This window comes from Phyllobates terribilis, unplaced genomic scaffold (assembly GCF_046119375.1).
Source record: "Phyllobates terribilis strain yellow unplaced genomic scaffold, ASM4611937v1 Scaffold_2__4_contigs__length_985480577, whole genome shotgun sequence".
NCBI lineage: Eukaryota > Metazoa > Chordata > Amphibia > Anura > Dendrobatidae > Phyllobates > Phyllobates terribilis.
In genome coordinates, this window is record NW_027362762.1 from 313,972,522 (window position 1) to 313,993,507 (window position 20,986).

Below are 20,986 nucleotides of genomic sequence, written 5' to 3' on the forward strand. Positions count from 1 at the left end.
TGTCTTTAAATTCTTAGTGGTGTTTTTCCTAAAATTGGTCAGCCGTTGGACTCACTGAATACCCTATAACTGTATAGCAGACCCTCTCCTTTCTAATGGGAACATGTTGTACTTGTTACTGTGGCCCTGCTCTATGTGTCTTTAAATTCTTAGTGGGGTTTTCCCTAAAATTGGTCAGCCGTTGGACTCACTCCATACCCCATAATTTTATAGCAGACCCACTCCCTTATAATGGGAACATTTTTTTTACTGAGACCCTCCTCTATGTCTCTTCAAAGGGGTTTTGGGTTGCGTCCAAATTTTTGGCAACCCTTGCAGTCACTGGATACGCAATAACAGTATAGGAGACCCACTTGTTAATAATTTGAACAACAAAGCATAGCCGGTTAATTGCTCTCTAATAATAGCGAGGGCCGACTGCTGGCCTTTTAATAATAGTAAGGGCCGTCTAATGGCCCTATAAAAATAGGCTTTATGACTTTCAGAGTCCCTCCATCATAATTAAAACAAGATGTGTCTGATGATGTGTCACACACCACATTGCCAGATAAGGTTGTAAAAGGTTAAAATGACATTTCCCAGTGAAAGCATTTGTCTTAAAAAATAATGTAAAAAAACAAAACAATAGGATCTTTCTTTAGTATAAAAAACAGCATCACCAATTTAACCTCAATGTAATCACATTGTTCAGCTCCTGCACCTCCTCCTCCATCTCCGAAATGACCACATCAGTCACAAGCTGACAGCACTGCCGCATTGTCTTGGCCAAGCGGCAACAGGCTGTGCTGAAGATAACATGCGTAATGCTTAATTGACAAACCGCCCAGTGCTGCAGAGTTGTTGAAAGCTGTAACACAGCAGCCTGATCTGTGGCTCTCCCCTCTGAACATACAGCCAGGCATGGTTGTGTGTGACAATGGGCGGAACCTGGTGACAGAGAAATGACACCCAGAGTAGATCCGGTTTCCCTCTATGCCAGTCCTTTCACCGAGCTAAATACAACTCTCATCAAGAAAAGCTGTGGACTGGCTCCGTACCATCCCTGGCCACATTCACCTGTCCACGTGTTTGTGGTTAGGCAGTCCTTCTCAGTAAGTGCACTGGGGAGGGCATGGGTAATGTTGTGGGACCCGTGCTTGTGGAAGGCGGAGATGACACCGGGAGAAACAGTGGGGGCTGGGGACCAAGTATGGACACCCGGCCGCCGCTGGCATGAGGTTGTGAAAAGCTTCCGCCTCCATGAGCCTAAAAGGCCATATTTCAAGTGCAAGCAGCTGCCCAGAAATCTGGCAGTTTAGTGTTGCGGCCTGTGGGTGGGTAACTGGCTGCATACTAGCGCTCGCATTCCAAGTAACAGAAAACTAAGCCGATGGTGGCCTCTATCATCATCATGGCCTCACCTCGGCACTATGAACTCTCCTGAAGGAGAAGCCAGGGCCCACCGGAGGAGTCTCCGGTTCTCTGGTGGGCCCGTCCAACCCTGCCGAGAAGCAGCCCTGGCTAAGAAAAGTGTGGGGGAAGGTTCCCAGACACTCTTTGGCTGCTTTTTAAATGTGGATCAGACATGCTTATGCATGTTATTTATTAAACCACATTGCAGATCAGGACATTGTCCAACTCTGTATTCATGAAATTAAATGCGCAAAGAAAGATGTTTGTGTGTCAAAGCACCACCGACAAGTGCGAGTTGATGTTGGATGGGCTGCCATTGCTTCTGCAACAAGCTGCATTAGAGTACTTCCTGGGAGAAATGACACCTAGGGTAGATCCGGTTTCCCTCTATGCCAGTACTTTCACCAAGCTAAATACAGCTCTCATCAAAAAAAGCTGTGGACTGGTTCCGTACGGTCCCTGGCCACATTCACCTGTCCACGTGTTTGTGGTTAGGCGGTCCTTCCCAGTAAGTGCACTGGGGAGGGCACAGGTAATGTTTTGGGACCCATGCTTGTGGAAGGCGGAGACGATACCGGGAGAAATAGTGGCGGCTGGGGACCAAGTATGGACACCCGGCCGCCGCCGGCGTGAGGTTATGAAAAGCTTCCGCCTCCACGAGCCTAAAAGGCCACATTTCAAGTGAAAGCAGCTTTAGTGGACTTACTGGGAGAAATGACAGCTGGGTAGATATGGTTTCCCAAGTCCTTTCACCAGGCTAAAGAATATGGCTGTGGTGAAATACAACTCAGCAAAAAAAGCTGTGGATTGGCTCCGTACCGTCCCTGGCCACATTCACCTGTCCATGTGTTTGTGGTTAGGCGGTCCTTCCCAGTAAGTGCACTGGGGAGGGCACGGGTAATGTTGTGGGACCCGTGCTTGTGGAAGGCGGAGACTACACCGGGAGAAACAGTGGCGGCTGGGGACCAAGTATGGACACCCGGCCGCCGCCGGCATGAGGTTATGGAAAGCTTCCGCCTCCCCGAGCCTAAAAGGCCACATTTCAAGTGCAACCAGCTGTCAAAAAATTGGCAGTGTAGTATTGCAGCCTGTGGGTGGGTGGGTGGGTGGCTGCATACTTGCGCTTGCATTCGAAGGAATTGGGTAGGGACAACTGAACACTGCACTGGGACAAGGACGGTGATTGTTGCATGTCTGCAACAACAGGTGCATGGCGGGAGGCATCTTCACATGCGCCAAGGATCACTTTTGATGGGCACACTCTTAGGCAGTGACCTGGGAGTCAGAAATGCTTCCAGAGGTCTTCCCCATGCTTTTCCCATGTCTTTTCAGCACTGGATGCATGTGTCTGATGATGTGTCACACACCTCATGGCCAGATAAGGTTGAAAGTGTTAAAATGACATTTCCCAGTGAATGCATTTGTCTTTGTTGAAAGCAATGCAAAAGTGCAAAAACGCATCAAAAACGCTACGTGTGAACATAGCCCAAGATGAGGAGTGTTTTCGGTTTTGGTTATTTATTATACCTTATTTGCAAGTCATTACCCTGGAAAGGATGTTCCTTAATTTATTTCCCAGGAAAATCCATTTTGGTTTTGTTTTTGTATGTTTTATTGTGAGTCAGTAAAAGTGGCATAATTCTCTGACAACGTTGTTGACAGCAGTGACCTTGGAGTCAGAAATGCTTCCAGGGGTCTTCCCCATGCTGTTCCCATGTCATTTGAGCACTGTTCCCATTGATTTTAAGCCCTCTGCAGACCGCCGTGGGGAGCCGCCTGAAAAATGCTTGAGTTTCCCATAGACTTACATTGGGCTCGTTGCTCGGGTCGAGCACCTGAGTATTCCAATTTGCTCGACCCGAGCAACGAGTACCCAAGCAATTTAGTGCTCGCTCATCACTAGTGGTTACATAAAAGGTTTTCTCCTACACATGCCAAAGCTAAAAGCTCTTGAACTCCACTATCTCCAATGTGTTGGCCATAGAAATACTGCCTTTCCGCCTTGTGGATACAGTCAGTTTCCGAAAGCTAATGGCTGTCGCAGTACCCCAGTACCAGTTGCCCAGCTGCCATTACTTCTCTAAGAAAGCAGTTCCTGCGCTACACCAGCATGTCGCAAACAACACCACCCGTTCATTGAAAAAATATGTCTCCCAGGGTGCATTTCACCACAGACACCTGGACGAGCAAGCATGGCCAGGGGCATTACATCTGGGCGACTGGGCACTGGGTGACTCTGGTGGCTGTGGGGGCTGGCGGGGAAGGGGCTGCTCCACAAGTCTTGGAATCCTCAAGGATTTTGGAACAAACCTCTGTATCTAACACTTCCTCCACTGCTTCTGCCTCCTCCTCTAGGGCATACACCTGTGCCCTCAACCTCTGCCTTAATTAGCACGCATTCCAACAGTGCATAGAAAATCCCCCCACCTCTGTACTGCGCTGCCAGGGCTCACCGCAATCAGGCAGTCTTTTAATTAATATGCCTTGGAGATTGCAGTCGCACAGCTCAAGAGTTGTGGACAGCTATCCAGTCCGAGTTTGAGCAATGGCTGTCTTCACTGAACCTGGAGCCAGGGAAGGCCGTGTGCGATAACGGTGCAAACCTCGTGGTTGCCCTTTGCTGGGGAAACCTCACACATGCGCCTTGCATGGCTCACATCCTCAACCTGGTGGAACAGCAATTTCTCCACCACTATCCGGGCCTGAATGTGCAGAAAGCATGTTCACTGTGTTCTCACTTCCGCAGTTTGCACCCCACGAGTTATCGACTTGAATCGCTATAGAGGTCTTTACCAATGCCGATTAACCAGTTGATATGAGATGTGCCAACACTGTGGAATTAAACTCCGCACATGATGCAGCGACTGTGGCAGCAGCGACGACCCATTGTGCATTATCTCATTTTGGATAGCCTGGGCCAATGCAGTATGGATGTGGTGCAAATCACGGTTGCAGAGTGGGCACAGATGAAAGACCTCTCCACCCTTCTGCGCAGTTTCAAAATGGCTACTTGAATAGTCTGCGGGAAGAGGTGGTGGTCCCAGAGGAAGAGGAGGAAGTAGAGGTGGATGCAGAAGGGATAACAATATCTCTAAGTTCCAAACTGTTGTCGCACAGGCGGGTGCCAAGTGAGGGTGGATTACAGTAATCGAGGGGGGCTCTTGGTACCAGACAAACTGTTAGTGAAGGTGCAGAAGCCGAGGAAAAAATGGAGGAGGATGAGGATGAAGAGGTGATGGGCGCGCAACAGTCAGGAGATGAAGAGGATAGTGATAACCTTTCTGTTGTCCGTGGCTGGAGGGAGGGGACGAAGGAAGCAAGCTTGAATATTTCCCCGCCACCAACACACCAAGGACTTTGACCTCATGGAAGTGCCTGACACATCAGCGCCTTTTTGCTACACTATCTAAAACATGTTTCCAGAATTGTTAGGATTAGAAATAGTGCTGACTACTGGGTTGCTACTCTGTTAGATCCACGGATCAAGAGTAAATTTTGCTAGATGCTTCTTCCCCTGGAAAGGGACGTGCGCATGCTGGAGTATCAAAACATACTTGTAGACAATTTTAAGAGTGTTTTTCCTCAAGACAGCAGTGAGAGACCCAGTGTGCATCACAATTGTAGACTTCCAACTCCAGAAATAGGGTCAACGAAAAAACATTAGCAGCAGCAGTGTAAGTGGTAGAAGAAATTTCTGTGAGTCATTTCACACATTTTTTAGACCAGCCTGTGCATCAGTAGAACAGAGTACAAGTTTTACACTTAGTGAATGACTGGATAGGATGGTGCAAGAGTATCTCAAGCTTAATATCAATACCATCAGAGGAGGTTTGGGCCCTTTTGCATTTTGGGCCTCATAAATGGAAGAGTGGCCTGAGCTTGCCTGTCACACCTTGGAGGTTTTTGTCATGCCCAGCAGCAACCGTTCTCTCAGAACGTGTCTTCAGCGCTGCTGGTGGGGTCCTGACGGATAAGCGCATCCAGCTGTCCCCTGAAAGTTTAGACTGCCTAACTTTCATCAAAATGAACAAGTCATGGATCTCCAATGACTTTTGCACCCCAGTTGCAGATTTGGCAGACTAGGCAAGGGTGTAGTTTTTAGTGTGCTGCATTGATCTCGCATTATTGCAGTCTGTAACACCTTTGTCATGGCTTCTGTGCCTGCTGTTGCTACTGCTGCTGATGTTAATAATAATTTTTAAAATGTGGAGACTGCAAGTTAAGTCTCCATCTGGTGGGTTGCCTGTAGTGAAAGTGGTGTGAGAGCCCCATTATAATATTTATACTCTAAGGAAATTGATGCCACTTTAGTGGTGTCCGCCCATAATTTTTGGAAATGTGGAGACTCCAAGTTGGGTCCCCATCTGGTGGGTTTCCAGTAGTGGAAGGGGTGTGAGAGCCCCATTAAAATATTTCTAATCTAGGGAAATCGATGCTACTTTAGTGGTGTCTGCCAATAATTTTTTGAAATGTGGATTCTCCAAGTTGTCTCCTTCATGTGTGTTGCCTGTAGCAGACAGGCAGGCCTGCACTTACTTTCAGTCAACTACCTGTGTTGCTGTCCTTCATTTTTTCCACTAATAGTAGTCTACAAAACTTATGTTTGTGCCACCTGAGTGTGGCTGAGTAGAAAAGCAGTTTGAGCTATTGCATGAGGTATCAAGGCTCCCAGCACAGCAGACCTACACCGGTCGCTCACCCACCCCATCTTAAATTGAACTTAAATTGAACTTAAATTAAAGGCTGTAAATGCTGGCCCAGACCTTGATACCTCATGCATAGCCCGTGGCTGACTGCTATAAAATTTGTACTGTGGGTTAATCTATACCACTTTTCCTGGTGTCTGCCCCTAATTTGAGTTGTTTTGGCAGCTTTTGGCCCCCTTGAAGATGTTGTCTATGCATTTGGTTTTTTCTTACATTGAATTCAATGGGGTTCGGATATGTTCAGCGAACTGTTCAGCGAACATCAGGATGTTCGCTGATCCGAACCGAACCGTGAAATGTTCACTCAACTCTACTCATGAGTAATTGTTTTATTGAATACCATACTAAATATATAGTCTTCATTTTAAAGTTCTATCTACAATATTCTAAGGATTTGTTTTGATTTAAGAATTTTTTTTAAGACAAAAGTGTTTTATACCCTATCGGGAATGCCATGTATTTCAATGCAGCAGTGATCTGTAGTCTCTACCCCATGCTTTTTTCCCTTTATTTATTACTTTACAGGTTTATGGAACTGATAAAAAAAATTTCAATAATTTCTAGGAAAGCTAAAAATACCTTTGTTTTATCCTGTAGAATAAACATTACCAGCATAGTTATTACTTACACAACATTACAAAAGATCAAGTCATTACTTTAGAAGGAAAGTCAGCAAGGAAAATGCTAATTTTTTTTTTTTGAAAAGGGTCATCCAGTTGACCAAACATAGTAACAAAATGACCTTCATTGTTACATAAATAACAATCCTTACACATTTACAAACACAAACTTACAGTCATGGAATGTTTCTAGAGAATTACCTGGAAATATTTTTTCTTTCCTTGTAATTATTTTCCAAGTAGATGACTAATAAGTTAAATCCTGAATGTACAATAAACATTCTCCAAGCAGTACACGATAGTTTAATTGTTAGTAAAACTATGTACGGGAGACTGTGCTGAATAAACTGAATTTGCACGTGGTACTTGTATCTAATAGATCATTTGATGCTGCATTATCTTAGATATTATAAAGGTTGACTCATCAGAGTATGCATCTTTCATTTTAGTTTACATTGTTTTGTTAAAACAATCCAGTAAAAATATAACAAACCATCCTCAAAAATGGAAAATGCAAAAAAGAGGTTACCATCTATCTTACAGCTCCAATTTGTCCTTGCAGTTACATATAAAATGCTTGAAAGTCAGGTAAGGTTTGATAACTCTTTAAACCAAGTTAATCAAACGTAGAGGAATCTCCAGATTTATTCCCCATCCTTATTGTATTACCCATTTCTTTAAGCCATTCCTTTTTTATTAAAAGAAATAGATTCTGAAAGCATAAATAAAATGACAAAATGAGTAAATTTAGGGACTCTATGACACACACACAGCACCATAGATGTCAAACAACTTATCCCAAAGTAATTTTAGCATAGGACATCTCCACTAAATACAATATGTATCATGATACACACCTCTCTACATTCCCTCCAACACCAGTCAGAAACCAAGGGAGAAAAAAATACAGAAGACAAGGGTGTACAACCTTGTGAGCAGTTTACTTTAGTTTACTTGTTATGATCTGCAACAAGTACTAAGGAAAGAAAGGGGAAAGCTATCCCTACAGTAAGACTAAGCTCAATCCCTACGATGTAGCGGGCTGCCTGTTCCTTGCGAACAGTCTCGCCTTAGTCCTCGGCTAGGCTGAACGAAGACCTACAGCATAAAGGGAAGGGGTCCCTATAAGAACTAAGGACTGGAACAAAAATGGGACACCTCCTGAACAGAGAAAGTAGTTGCAGAACACAAAAAGATAAACTGACAAAAAGGTACTAGAGGTCCCAGAAGGACCAAGCGAACTGACAGAGATAGGCACAGAAGCACCTGGCTAGCAAAACAGTCAAACAACACTGAAGTCCAGCACAGCCAAAAGGGCGGAGCTGGAATATAAAGGCAGATGGTCACGTGACCGCAAAACACAAGATGGAAAAAACAAATAGGAGCTTTCTAACATTACTGTTTTATTTAAGAGCCATCTAAAATCAGCTGTAATATTAGGATGCAAAGGTTGTGGTCACATCCGGGTCCAGGAGCTTTGGGAGACCCAAAAGGTCCTTTGACCCATGTTAGAATATCAATACGCCTAAAGACTTTTAATGTTTTTGAAGACCTTGTTGGAGATATTGCATTGGGTACAGCAAGCTTCAAGTTACGCCATTGCTAAGATGTTTTTAGTCCACCAAAGTGGACTGGTTCCCCATTCTAAGTCAAAGAACCTCTATTATATTCATAGTTATAGTAGATCATTTGGATCGGGGTTGTATTTTTGGACAAATCCCTTAACTTATTAAATTCTAAAATCATTTAATTTTTTGATCAAATAATTCTCCTGACCAATTAGTTAAGTTTCCATCAATCAGAACTCTATCACTGTTCGCGATACTATAAGGATGTTGACAAACAGGGTTTGCCAGTTCTTTGTTGATAAAGCTTAATGGAGTTATCTCCTTTCAGAAAACTTTTCCCTATATTCACAATTTTCTGTAAAAAACAAACAAACTGTGCTTTGCTTATGCTTACGCTGGTCCAGCGTGGTTTCTCTCCCACTCTTCAGGTCTCCTTTTTCTGGCTGCAGCAGTGACATCACGTGGACTTTACTGCATAAAATCACTCAGCTCAGCGACTCGTGCTGTCTACATGGGCAGAGCCACTGAGTTCAGTGTTTAGCTGAAGAAACGTCAATGTGACAGTAGTGGAGACGCTTCACTAAACGGAGGTAGAGTAAGTAAAGTATAATTTGTGCATATACTGTAGGTAAAAGTTCTCTGAAAGGGGACATCCCCTTTGCTCATTGTATGCTTTGGATTTCAATACAGATGGGTCCACCATTACCTTTTCTTGAATTTTGAAAATGACGGTAATATCTCTCGCCTCAAAAAATCAATACAATGTTGAAATAAGTTGGTGAAACCCTTGATAGACCTTTTACATCACATCTATCGGGAGTCCGGGAGCCACATATAAACAAATATTTTATAGACATCTCATGACAAATTTTTACAAATTCATATTTTTTCTGTAAGAGTCTTGCATCCTATTGTGCCAAAGATTTGAGAATATTTTAAATCAGGAGAAAAGGTATTGACTATTGTTATGATTTGTGCTATCAGAAAATTCAGCAATTAATTGCAGAGGTTAAAGATCAATTTATACTTAGCAATTTATTGTTTGATGAAGTAGTAGTCTTCTAGATGAAAAGATAATTATCTATCAGCTAAATACATCAGAAGTAATTAATTATTTATATTTACAATCATGTATTATTATTGTGATTATTATTATCACAATTATTTGATTATAATAATTCATTCTTGTCCTGATAGTTCTTGCTATGTGAAATGTCCATACAGACTACTCTGTGTACATGGATACACCAGTAAACCCATAAACAGACCATGCTTTCTACATTTTGGAAAAAGACAAAAACTTCCAGTACCATACAGTGACTCTATCAGCTTTTGAGGAATTCTGTCAGAAACCCCTGATGTAACGCTAGAGAGAAAGAGCTGTATACAGTGGCTTGTGAAAATATTCTCCCCCTTGGCATTTTTCATGTTATGCTATGTCACAACCTGGAATTTCACTGATTTTGAGGATTTGCACCAGTTCATGTAAAGAATATGCCTACAACTGTGAACATTTGGTTTTCTGTTTACTGTGAAGCAAACAACAGATAGGAGAAAATTACTGAAAACTTCATTGTGCATGCCTATTCACCCCCCTAAAGTCAGTACTTTGTAGAGCCTCCTTTTGTGGCAATTACAGATGCAAAACTTTGGATAAGTCTCTATGAGCTTTCCAAATCTTGCCACTTGAATTTTTGTCCATTCCTCAAGACAAAACTGCTCCAACTCCTTCAAGTTAGATGTTTTCCTCTGGTAAACAGCAATCTTCAAGTCTGACCACAGATTTTCAATTGGATTAAGGTCTGGACTTTGACTAGGCCACTCCAAAATATTTATATGTTTCTCCTTAAACCACTCGAGTGTTGCTTTAGCAGTATGCTCTGGGTAATTGTGTTGTTGGAAGATGAACCTCTGCCCCTGTTTCAAATCACTGACAGACTGAAACAAGAATCAAGAATATCCCTGTATTTCACACCATCCATCTTCCTCTCGACTCGGACCATTTTCCCTGTCCCTGCCGCCGAGAAACATCCCCACAGAATGATGCTGCCACCACCATGTTTCACTGTGGGGATGGTGTTCTTTGGATGATGAGCTGTGTTGGTCTAAAGTCAGACATAGCATTTACCTTAGTGGCCAAAAAGTTCAATTTTGGTCTCATTTGACCACAGCACCTTTCTGTATACATTTGGGGAGTCTCCCACATGTCTTTTGGCTAGCTCAAAACTAGCCTTACAATTTTTGTGTGTAAGTAAAGGTTTTTTTCTGCCCACTCTTGCATAAAGGCCACCTCTGTGGAGTGTAGAGCTTATTGTGGAACAGATACTCCAATCTCTGCTTGGGAACTCTGCAGCTCCTTTAGGGTTACCTTTTGGTCTCCGTGCTGCCTCTCTGATTAAGCCTTCCTTGCCTGGCTGAGAGTTTTGGTGCATGGCCCTCTCTTGGCAAATTTGTTGTGGTACCATGTTCTTTCCATTTGATGATAATGGATTTGATGGTTCTCCGGGGGATCATCAGAGATTGGGATATTATTTTATAACCCAACCCTGACTTGTACTTCTCAACAACTTTGTTCCTGATTTATTTGGAGATGTCCTTGGTTTTCATGGTGTTTGGTTAGCAGTGCCTCTTGCTTAATGGTGTTGTAGCCTCTGTGGCCTTTGAGAAAAGGTGTGTATATACTGATAGACCATGTGACACTTAGATTGCACACAGGTGGACTTTCACTAAGCATGTGACTTATAAAGGTAATTGCTTGCAGCAGAAATTTCTAAGGTCCTCATCACAAAACGGGTAAATACATATGCACATGCCAATTTTTAGTTATTTGATCCCATAAATTTAATTTATGCCTATATTTTTCTTACCTCAGTTCACCAACTTGGACTACTTAGTGCTGATGCATCCGACACAAATCAGATTATAAAAATATTTAAACACAGATTGTAATGTAACAAATTAGGTAAGCCTCTGTAAGTGTAAACCTAGTCACACTCTGGGGTTGCGATATTTATTGCTATGTTTATGTTTATTTATTTTTATGTATTTTAGGGCTACCTGGTGAAGAAATGAATTGCAAATATCGAAGTAATGCATCAAACTCTTCCATACCAAGAAACAAGGAAAATTCCAGCAGCCAGGTATGTTATCATAGGTCCATATACTTCTCTTGTATTGTTTTGTTATAGTTTCAGGTGAATAAAGCTTGATTATTACAGTGGCATGTAAAAGTTTGGGCACTCCTGGTCAAAATTACTGTTATTGTTACCAGTTAAGCAAGTTGAAGATGAAATGATCTCTAAAAGGCCTAAAGTTAAAGATGACATATTTCCTTTGCATTTTAGGCAATATATATATATATATATATATAAAAGGAAAACCTACAAGAAGAAAATGAAAATAAACCCTGCTGTAAATAAATAAAAAGCAAGTGCATTTAAATAAAATAGGGTTCTTAGAAACACTGTTTTTGATCAAAAATAGAATGAAAGCTATCCCACCAGCGACAAGGTCAACCCGTTCAGGATAGAACCTACTCTGTCTAATATTAGAAACCTTACCATGTGTCAAAGTTGACCTCTGTGTGAATAAGGGCAGACTGAGGCTCCGGTCCCAAACTAGGAACACCAGCCAAGGGAAGCTTTTAAATGTATTGTCCAGCTCTAGGAAGGGAGGTCACGCCCAGGTTTGCACAGAATGCAAAATATACAAAGAAAAAAACACAAAATTTGATCTTGGTTTAAATGGTATACATGCAGCACATAAATGCATGTTTCACAATGGCCATCAATCAGAAAAACCTACAAGAAGCAAAATGAAAATAAAACCCTGCTGTAAATAAATAAAAAGCAAGTGCATTTAAATAAAATAGGGTTCTTAGTAACACTGTTTTTGATGAAAAATAGTATGAAAGCTATCCCACCAGAGACAAGCTGAACCCGTTCGGGATAGAACCTACTCTGTCTAATATTAGAAACCTTACCATGTGTCAAAGTTGACCTCTGTGTGAATAAGGGCAGACTGAGGTTCCGGTCCCAAACTAGGAACACCAGCCAAGGAAAGCTTTTAAATGTGCTATCCAGCTCTAGGAGGGGAGGCCACACCCAGGTTTCCACAGAATGCAAAATATACAAAGAAAAAAACACACAATTTGAGCTTGGTTTAAAATGGTATACATGCAGCACATAAATGCATGTTTCACAATGGCCATGAATGAGAAAAACCTACAAGAAGCAAAATGAAAATAAACCCTGCTGTAAATAAATAAAAACCAATTGCATTTAAATAAAATAGGGTTCTTAGTAACACTGTTTTTGATCAAAAATAGTATGAAAGCTATCCCACCAGCGACCAGAGCATCAGTCTGCCCTTATTCACACAGAAGTCAACTTTGACACATGGTAAGTAGTGTTGAGCCACCCCCGTAGTGTTCGAGTTCGGTTCGGTTCGTTGAACACCCGTATGTTCGCCGAACTGTTCGTCGAACTGTTCGTCGAACACCTTCGAACACCGTTAAAACCAATGGCAGGCAAACAAAAACACATAGAAACACATAGAAAACACCTTCAAAGGTGTCCAAAAGCTGACAAACTGCTCAGAAGACATAACTAACACATGGAAAAGTGACAAGTACATATAGTCATGCGAAAAGAAAAGAGGTGGAGGAGTAAAAGGAGGGGGAGACACAGATATAGGCATGTCATGCCCTTCTAAAATCCAAAAAGTGAGAAGCCGACACGGCCAGTCCGTTCCTGCCCGTGCCACCTCTGTGTCGCCGGGTTTGTGCCAGAGCCGCAGTGTACCCTGAGGCCAGCCCCCCTCTCCCAATACTGGTGCCTGTCCGCTGGTGGGTCGAGCGAGCCCCCCTGTGGTGGAGGCAGCTCTCAGCTTTTTAATTTAAATTGTCTCTCTAATTTGAATGAATACACTTTAAATCCTTTTACAAGGATCTATTGGAGGTCAAGTCTCATGCCAGCAGCCGCGTAATTCCAGCTCCAGTAGCGTCCACTAAAGCTGCTGCAGTTAAAAAGCTTTTATAAGGATCGAGCTCGGCTGTCCACCGCAAGGCATCCTACCGCCAGTCCCAGCCCCTATGCCTTGGGGTGCCTCCTGATGCTCTTCACTGAGTATCCCGTGGTCCCGAAGCATTTCCTTTGAAAAAATTAAGTGTCCAAACTACAGGTGGTGTAGCTTGCTTAACAGCCGGGATAATCCGCTGACTAGCAGACACTGCTACTAGGCACAAAGTATTTCCTGGGCTAGATGCAGTTAAAAATTTGTAATTAGATACTCTCGTTGGATGCTGAGAAAGCATTCCATAGAGTCTCCTGGCACGCCATATATTATTCTCTTAAAAAGCTTGGGGTAGGGGTCTAGGGGACCCTTTTATAGCCAAAATCACGGCCCTGTATTGCAATACGTCACCTAGGCTGAAGATAAATGGAACTGTAGCACCCTGAGGGCTCTGTTGCTACAGAGGTATTGCACCTCACCCAGAGGTGTGATATCTCACTCTCAGGTAAGGATGGAGTGTGGATCAGGACCCGACACCTGGATGCATTACACCACATTGCCGTGGGGCAGGGCGACCAATATGCCCCTGAGATGGGCACGACAGTCCCTGTCCCTGGCTGGAGTGGAGGGAGGGAACACTGAGCAAGGGGAACCCTGTAGTGCAGGAGCAGGGAGGAAGCAGTTCCTGGGTGCATTGAGAAGGGAGTATAAAAGGTGGGCACCATCTTAGTTCAGTGCAGAGAAGTCTGAGCAGAAGTGACAGGGAGCAGGGGCTCTGCATGAGCTCTGCTCCGGAGGCGGGCCTAGTAACAGAGTCCCAGGCCTTGAAGAGGGAGAAGGAAGGAAGAGGAGCGTAGAAGGCTCCAGGAACAAGGAACGAAGGGATCCCAGGGGTGAGGACGGGCGAGTCGCCACCGCACGCCCGAATCCACCTGCGTGGAGGGGTCAGGCCTAAGGGGGAGACCAGTCCCCGAAACTAGTGGAGGCGGGAAACGACCCTCAGCTAGAAACCGGAAGCTGTGACATTTTATGTGGCGCAGCCCCTCGCTACACCCGCTAGGAAGGCACCACATAGGGTCAGGGAAACTGGCGCCAAGTTTACCAAGAGGAGGCCCGAGGCAGCCGGACAGAAGGGTTGGTAAGAAAGGCCAGACAAAGGACACACAAAGGTGGTCCTGTGAAGTGCTCCAAAGTTATCTGGGAGTTGTCTGAGCCCCTCACCTGGTGAGCACAGTACGACGTGAGCAGCCGTTACCTGCAGAAGTGGTCTGGATAATAAGAACTGTGAGTAAAGGCCCTGGACTGCATCACTGACTCAGTGTCGTTACTGCTGCTGCCCTGCACCATCACCCCCATCCTCCGCATACACTGCCCTGAGGCTATACTCCTCCTGTGGGGAGTTATACTACGCTCTGCTGCACCCACAACACCAGCCGAAGCGGTCTGCCCTGCAGCGGCGGTTCACTCTGACAGCAATCCACGGGTGGCGTAGTCGGACGTTTAAACATCAAAACCACATAAATAGTTCCGCCACTGGTTTGACTGCCCTGAGCCACGGAACCGGGTCGCCGCCACGGAGACTACAACCACCAGCATCCACCAAAAAGGGTCCGGCTCCGGGTGTCCCAAGGCCCAGGGGGCTCGTCAGAACATTTTCATCACCTTTCATAATCACCAATGGGACAAGGCAGGGATGTCCTCTGTCCCCTCTCTTATACATCCTAGTGACGGAGCACCTGCTGTCATCAATTCGCCATAACCCCAATATTAGGTGGATTGAGGTGGGAGGCACCGAGTACAAGTGCTCTCTATTTGCTGATGATGTCCTAGTATATATCACTCAATCACATATATCCATCCCTGCTGTTATGGCTGAAATAGATCACTTTGTTACATGGTCAAATTTTAAAATCAATGCAGCGAAGTCTGAGGCCCTCGATGTCTCCCTCCCCAAATCCATACAGGATTCCATCCAGTTCAACTTTCCCTTTGCCTGGCCCTCACAGGGTATCAAATACTTAGGAATTCCTATTCATAGAGACCTCTTCCGTCTATGTTATCTTAATTTTGGGCCCTTTATTGAACAACTCCATACAGACCACGGTTAGCAAGTTAGAACTGTAAGATTCACTACGTGAACCACTGGTGTTTTGTGGAAAAGCACATGTACGCTCTGTTCCAAATTATTATGCAAAAAGTGTTTAGGAGTGATAAGGGAAGAATTTGTTTGTTTGTCAGTTAAACTCATTGATGGTGATGTGTGTCAGGGCTCTTTATATCACTGTAAGCAATTGCAGACACCTGTGCTAATTAGTTTGGCAGGTGAGTCCAATGAAAGGCAAGACTACTTAAGAAGGCTGTCCCACATTATTAAGCAGCCTACATTTTCTGCCAAAATGGGAAAGAAAAAGGATGTGTCGGCTGCTGAGAAGCAGTGTTGAGTGTTTAGGTCAAGGCATGACTACAATCAACATTGTGCGATGATCAGGATGAAGTGTCTTGGCATTCAAGAAGTATGTAGCTGATTCACAGTACACACGTGTGCGTGCTGATAAGGAAAAATTGAGGACTCTTTCCTACAGGCAATTACGTCAGGTTAAAAGAGCAGCGGCAAAAAAGCCTTGTCATAGCAGCAGACAAGTTTTTGAAGCTGCTGGTGCCTCCAAGGTCCCCCGAACAACAAGATGCAGGGTCCTTCAGAGGTTTGCAGCTGTGCGTACGCCATCCTGTCGACCTCCTCTATCTACTGCACACAAGCAGAAATGGCTCCAGTGGGCCAAACAAGACTGATTTCAAAACTGTTTTGTTCACGGATGAGTGCCGTGCAACGCTCAATGGTCCAGATGGTCCAGATGGATGGAGTGGAGGATGGCTGGTTGATGGACACCCCACGCAAACACGGCTACAGCGCCAACAAGGAAGAGGTGGAGTAATGTTTTGGGCTGGAATCATGGGGAGAGAGATTGTCGGCTCCTTTAGGATCCCTGAAGGGGTAAAGATGAACACCATAATGTATGTGGAGTTTCTCAAACAGCACTTCCTGCTATGGTTCAAGAAGAAGAACCGTGTATTCCACAGCAAGATCATTTTCATGCATGATAATGCACCGTCTCATGCTGCACATAACACATCTGCATCTCTGGCTGATATGGGCATAAAAGGGGACAAACTTATGGTGTGACCCCCCCATGCTCCCCTGACCTCTACCCCATTCAGAACCTCTGGAGCATCATCAAAAGGAGGGTCTATGATGGCGGGAGGCAGTTCACATCTAAACAACAGCTCTGGGAGGGTATTCTGTCCTCATGCAAAACAATTGAAGCAGAAACCATCCAAAACCTGACAAATTCAATGGACGAGTGAGTTCAGAAGCTCCTTTCGAACAAGGGGTCCTATGTGCAAATGTAACATCACCTAGAATAAAGTTTTGAGTTGAAAACTGTTTGATTTCTGTTTCTAATAACCTGCTAATGCTTATAATTTCAAAAATGACCATTTTTTTGGTCTTTATTAAAATGAAAAGGTTGATCGAAGAGTGTGGGGGATCTAAGAGTGTGGCAACCCAGTAGTCAGGATTACTTTGAATTCTGACAATCTGAGGGTCATGTTGCAGGTAGTGCAGCAAGAAGGCACTTATGTGTCTTGCACATCTAGAAGCCCCAAAATTATTTTCCAGGCTAGATGCAGCTAAAAATTATTATTAATTTTAAATCTGGTGGAGGTTAGTATAGATGGCCTAATAGAATCAGTACTGCACACTGCTACAAAGCCCAAATTATTTTCCAGACAAGATACAGATAAACATGATTAGTAATTTTAAATCTGGTGGAGCTTAGTATAGATGGCCTAATAGAATCAGTGCTGCTCACTGCTACAAAGCCCAAATTATTTTCCAGCCAAGATACAGATAAACATGATTAGTAATTTTAAATCTGGTCTAGCTTAGTATAGATGGCCTAATAGAATCAGTACTGCACACTGCTACAAAGCCCAAATTATTTTCCAGCCAAGATACAGATAAACATGATTAGTAATTTGAAAGCTTAAAACGGTTGGTGAGGTGATTTTAACCAATCATCAAGCTTTTACTCTCCCCAGCATGACACAGGGGTAGAAAAGTCATTTCGGATCCATGATTTGTTCATCTTTATGAACGTGAGTCTGTCTACATTATCAGTAGAGAGCCGCGTGCGCTTATCTGTTAGCACACCACCAGCAACGCTAAACACACGTTCAGACAGAACCCTGGCTGCGGGGTATGACAAGATCTCCAAGGCGTAAGTGGCTAGCTCCGGTCATTTATCCAGATTGGAAGCCCAAAAAGAGCAAGGGTCCAGTGACACAGTCATGGCTTCAATGTTTACTTGGAGACACTCCTGTACCATCGTCTCTATGCGTTGACTATGTGTCAGACTTCTTGTCTCCTGTGGCCTTGCAAAGGATGGGCTAAAAAAGTGGTGAAATGATTCCACAAAATTGATGTTACCAGCAGATACTGTGTTTCTGTTACGGTTTGAGTGCTGAACACTCGACGGTCCCACGGTTGGCAAGTTGGAACTGTGAGATTCACTACGTGCACCACTGGTGTTTTGTGGAAAAGCACATGTAAGATTCTGCAACAGTCTCTGCTGATACTGCTGCATGCGTGCATCCCTTTCTATGGCAGGAATAATTTCTGCAAATTTATTTTTGTACCGGGTATCTAACAGTGTGGCAACCCAGTAGTCAGGATTATTTCTAATTCTCACAATTCGAGGGTCATGTTGCAGGTAGTGCAGCAAGAAGGCACTCATGTGTCTTGCGCATCCAGGAGCACCAAGTCCCTGTTGTGTTGGTGGCGAGGTAACAATCATGCTCCCTTCCTCTGTCCTCTGTCCACTTCTTCCAGGGCTCCTGCACCTTCCTCACTAGTTTGGCTGCTATCATGCGCCCTGGTAAAACCATCTCCCCCACCATCACATGCCTGCCGCCTTGGTGCTGCCAACCGTCTGGACCTTGCAGATGTTAGCCCTTCCGCATACAACTCCTCCTCCTCTACTTCCTCCACCTCCTCTTGTGCCACCACCTGACTCCGAATTCTGTTTAACATGTGCTCCAGCATGTAAATCACCGGAATAGTCATGCTGATAATGGCATCGTCAGCACTAAACATCTTCGTCGCCATTTTAAAACTGTGCAGAAGGGTGCATAGGTCCCTGATCTGAGACCACTCCTCCAGCGTGATTTGCCCCACCTTTGGATCTCATTGGCCCAGGCTATACGTCAGAACGTATTGCACCAGGGCTTGTCGGTGCTGCCACAGTCGCTGCAACATGTGCAGAATTGAATTCCACTGGGTAGGCACATCGCATTTTAGCCGGTGAAGTGGCAGGCCCAACGACTTCTGTAGAGATGTAAGTCGCTGAGCTGCGGGATGCGAACGGCGGAAGTGAGCACACAGCGACTGTGCCCTCTGCAGAAGGCCATCTAGTCCGGGATAGTGGGCTAAAAATTGCTGGACAACCAGGTTCAACACGTGAGCCATACAAAGCATGTGTGTGACATTGCCCCGGCGAAGGGCCGCACCCAGGTTTGCAGCATTGTCGCACATGGCCTTCCCTGGTTTCAGGTCCAGTGGAAACAACCATTCATGAAATTGGTTCTCCAGAGCTGACCACAACCCCTCAGCTGTGTGACTCACATTTCCCAGACATTTCAAAGTAAAAACCGCCTGATGACGTTGAGCCCTGCTGCCAGCATAGTAAGGAGGTGTGCAGGATTCCTTCTGCGCAGTTAGAAAGCGGGTGGCATTACCAGACAGGCTTTGGGTGCAGGTGGAGGACCGAGAGGAGGTTGAGGAGGCAGAAGCACTGGAGGAACTTCTAGATAAAGAGGATTGACGTACAACTCGTGGGGACGGCAAGGCTTGGACAGCAGCCCCTTGTCCTGCTGTCATCATAGTTACCCAGTGCCCAGTCAGCGACATGTAACGCCCCTGTCCATGCCTACTCGCCCAAGTGTCTGTGGTGAAATGCACCCTGTCACACACAGAGTTTCTCAAAGAAGCGGTGATGTTGTGTGCGACATGCTGGTGGAGCACAGGCACACCTTTCTTTGAGAAGTAGTGCCGACTGGGCATCTGGTACTGGGGCACTGTGACGGACATAAGGTCTCGAAAATCCTCTGTGTCCACCTGGTGGAAAGGCAGCATTTCTGTAGCCAAGAGCTTGCAGATGGTGAAATTCAACCTCTTAGCTTTCTCATGGCTAGGAGGAAATGGTCTTTTACTTGTTCACATCTGAGGGACCGAGGGCTGGCTGTTGTGCTTAGACGGGGTTGATAAGGGTGTCCCCGGCAAACTGCCGGTCTGTGAGGAAGATGCAGGCGGACATGTTAGCTTGCCTTGATCCAAAGGTGGTGCTATCGATGTCGGACAGCGCTCAACACCAGCTGGTGTTACCACCTCCAAAGAAAATGATGACCTGCCAATCACGCTGGCTGTTGCGGGTAAAGAGGTGGCAGGTCTGCATCCCAAAACAGGTGTGACTGCTGTCCCCCCAGTCACAGAGGATGAAGAGGCCGCGGATGCACAAGATGTGGCAGACGGTGGTTTGCCCGGCCGGCTAGGCCGCATTGTAGCACAGTGAGGTTCCCACTGCAACTTATGCTTCATGTCCATGTGCCGGTTCATGCATGAAGTACTCAAACTATGTATTTTTTGGCCTCTACTTAGCTTTTGCTGACAAATGTTACAGATAACACGAGTTGGGTCATCTTTATCGATCTGAAAAAATGCCCAGGCTATGCAAGGCTTAGTACCCATGTGACCTGAAGAGCCACCACGACTTGTGGTGAGAGACAGAGTTGTGTTTGAGGATGCAGTTGTTGACGTGCTTCCAGTACTACGTCTCTGTACAGGAAGGCGCAACCTGACCTCGTCGTCACTAGCATTCTCCTCCACCTCCTCTGCTGACCTCATCTCTTGGCTGACTGTGGGTTGACAGTAAGTGGGATCTCCAACCTCATCATCATCATCCTGTGTGTTATCACACCCGTCGTCCTCAGAGCCAACCTGTTCCTGCCCTGACAAAAAACTAAAGTTGTCGCTCCAATCAGGTATTTGAGTCTCATCATCGTCTTCCTCATTGTCTCCACCAACAGGAGTTACAGTTTGGGAATGAGGGTCTACATTATGGTCAGAACCTTCTGCGTCTGGTTCTGGATCCGACTCATAAAGATTCTGGGCATCAGTGCAGATCATTTCCTCGTCTGGATTCACAGAAGCGCTGGAGCCGACCTCTGATTCCCAGGCTATAGTATGAGTAAACAGCTCTGCAGACTCAACCATCTGTTCTACCTCATACTCAGACGGGCAGCTGGAGAATTGGGAGCTGTGAGGAAGCAAGTGCGATTGGGGTGACACCTCTGAGGACTGGAGTATTTGTGATGTTGAAGTTGATGTGGAGGAGAGCCCACTTAAAGGAGCACTTGATATCCGTTGAAGCACCTGCTGTTTTTGTGCCTCATCTGGAATTTGTAGCGATTGGCGTTGCCGTAAGAAAGGGATCTTATCATATTGTCCGCTTAAAGAAGTAGACATTTTAGTTTGGCTGGAAGATGGTCTTTCTTCTGCAGATGTTACTGTTGCTTAACACGTACCCCACGGACACAACCTTTTTTCCCCTTCCCAACATGCCTATTCCCCTTT

The 20,986-nt window shown here is 44.9% G+C and overlaps 1 protein-coding gene across 4 annotated transcripts in view; it reads left to right on the forward strand.

The window, feature by feature from the left end:
• Positions 1 to 20,986, forward strand: part of MYO16 (myosin XVI) — a 904,557-nt gene that overhangs the window by 843,926 nt on the left and 39,645 nt on the right. For all 4 annotated transcript variants that reach the window (XM_073664248.1, XM_073664251.1, XM_073664257.1 and 1 more), the window contains exon 34: positions 11,338 to 11,426. In XM_073664248.1, the coding sequence (XP_073520349.1) occupies positions 11,338 to 11,426 (89 nt within the window). The remainder of the gene's footprint in view (positions 1 to 11,337; positions 11,427 to 20,986) is intronic.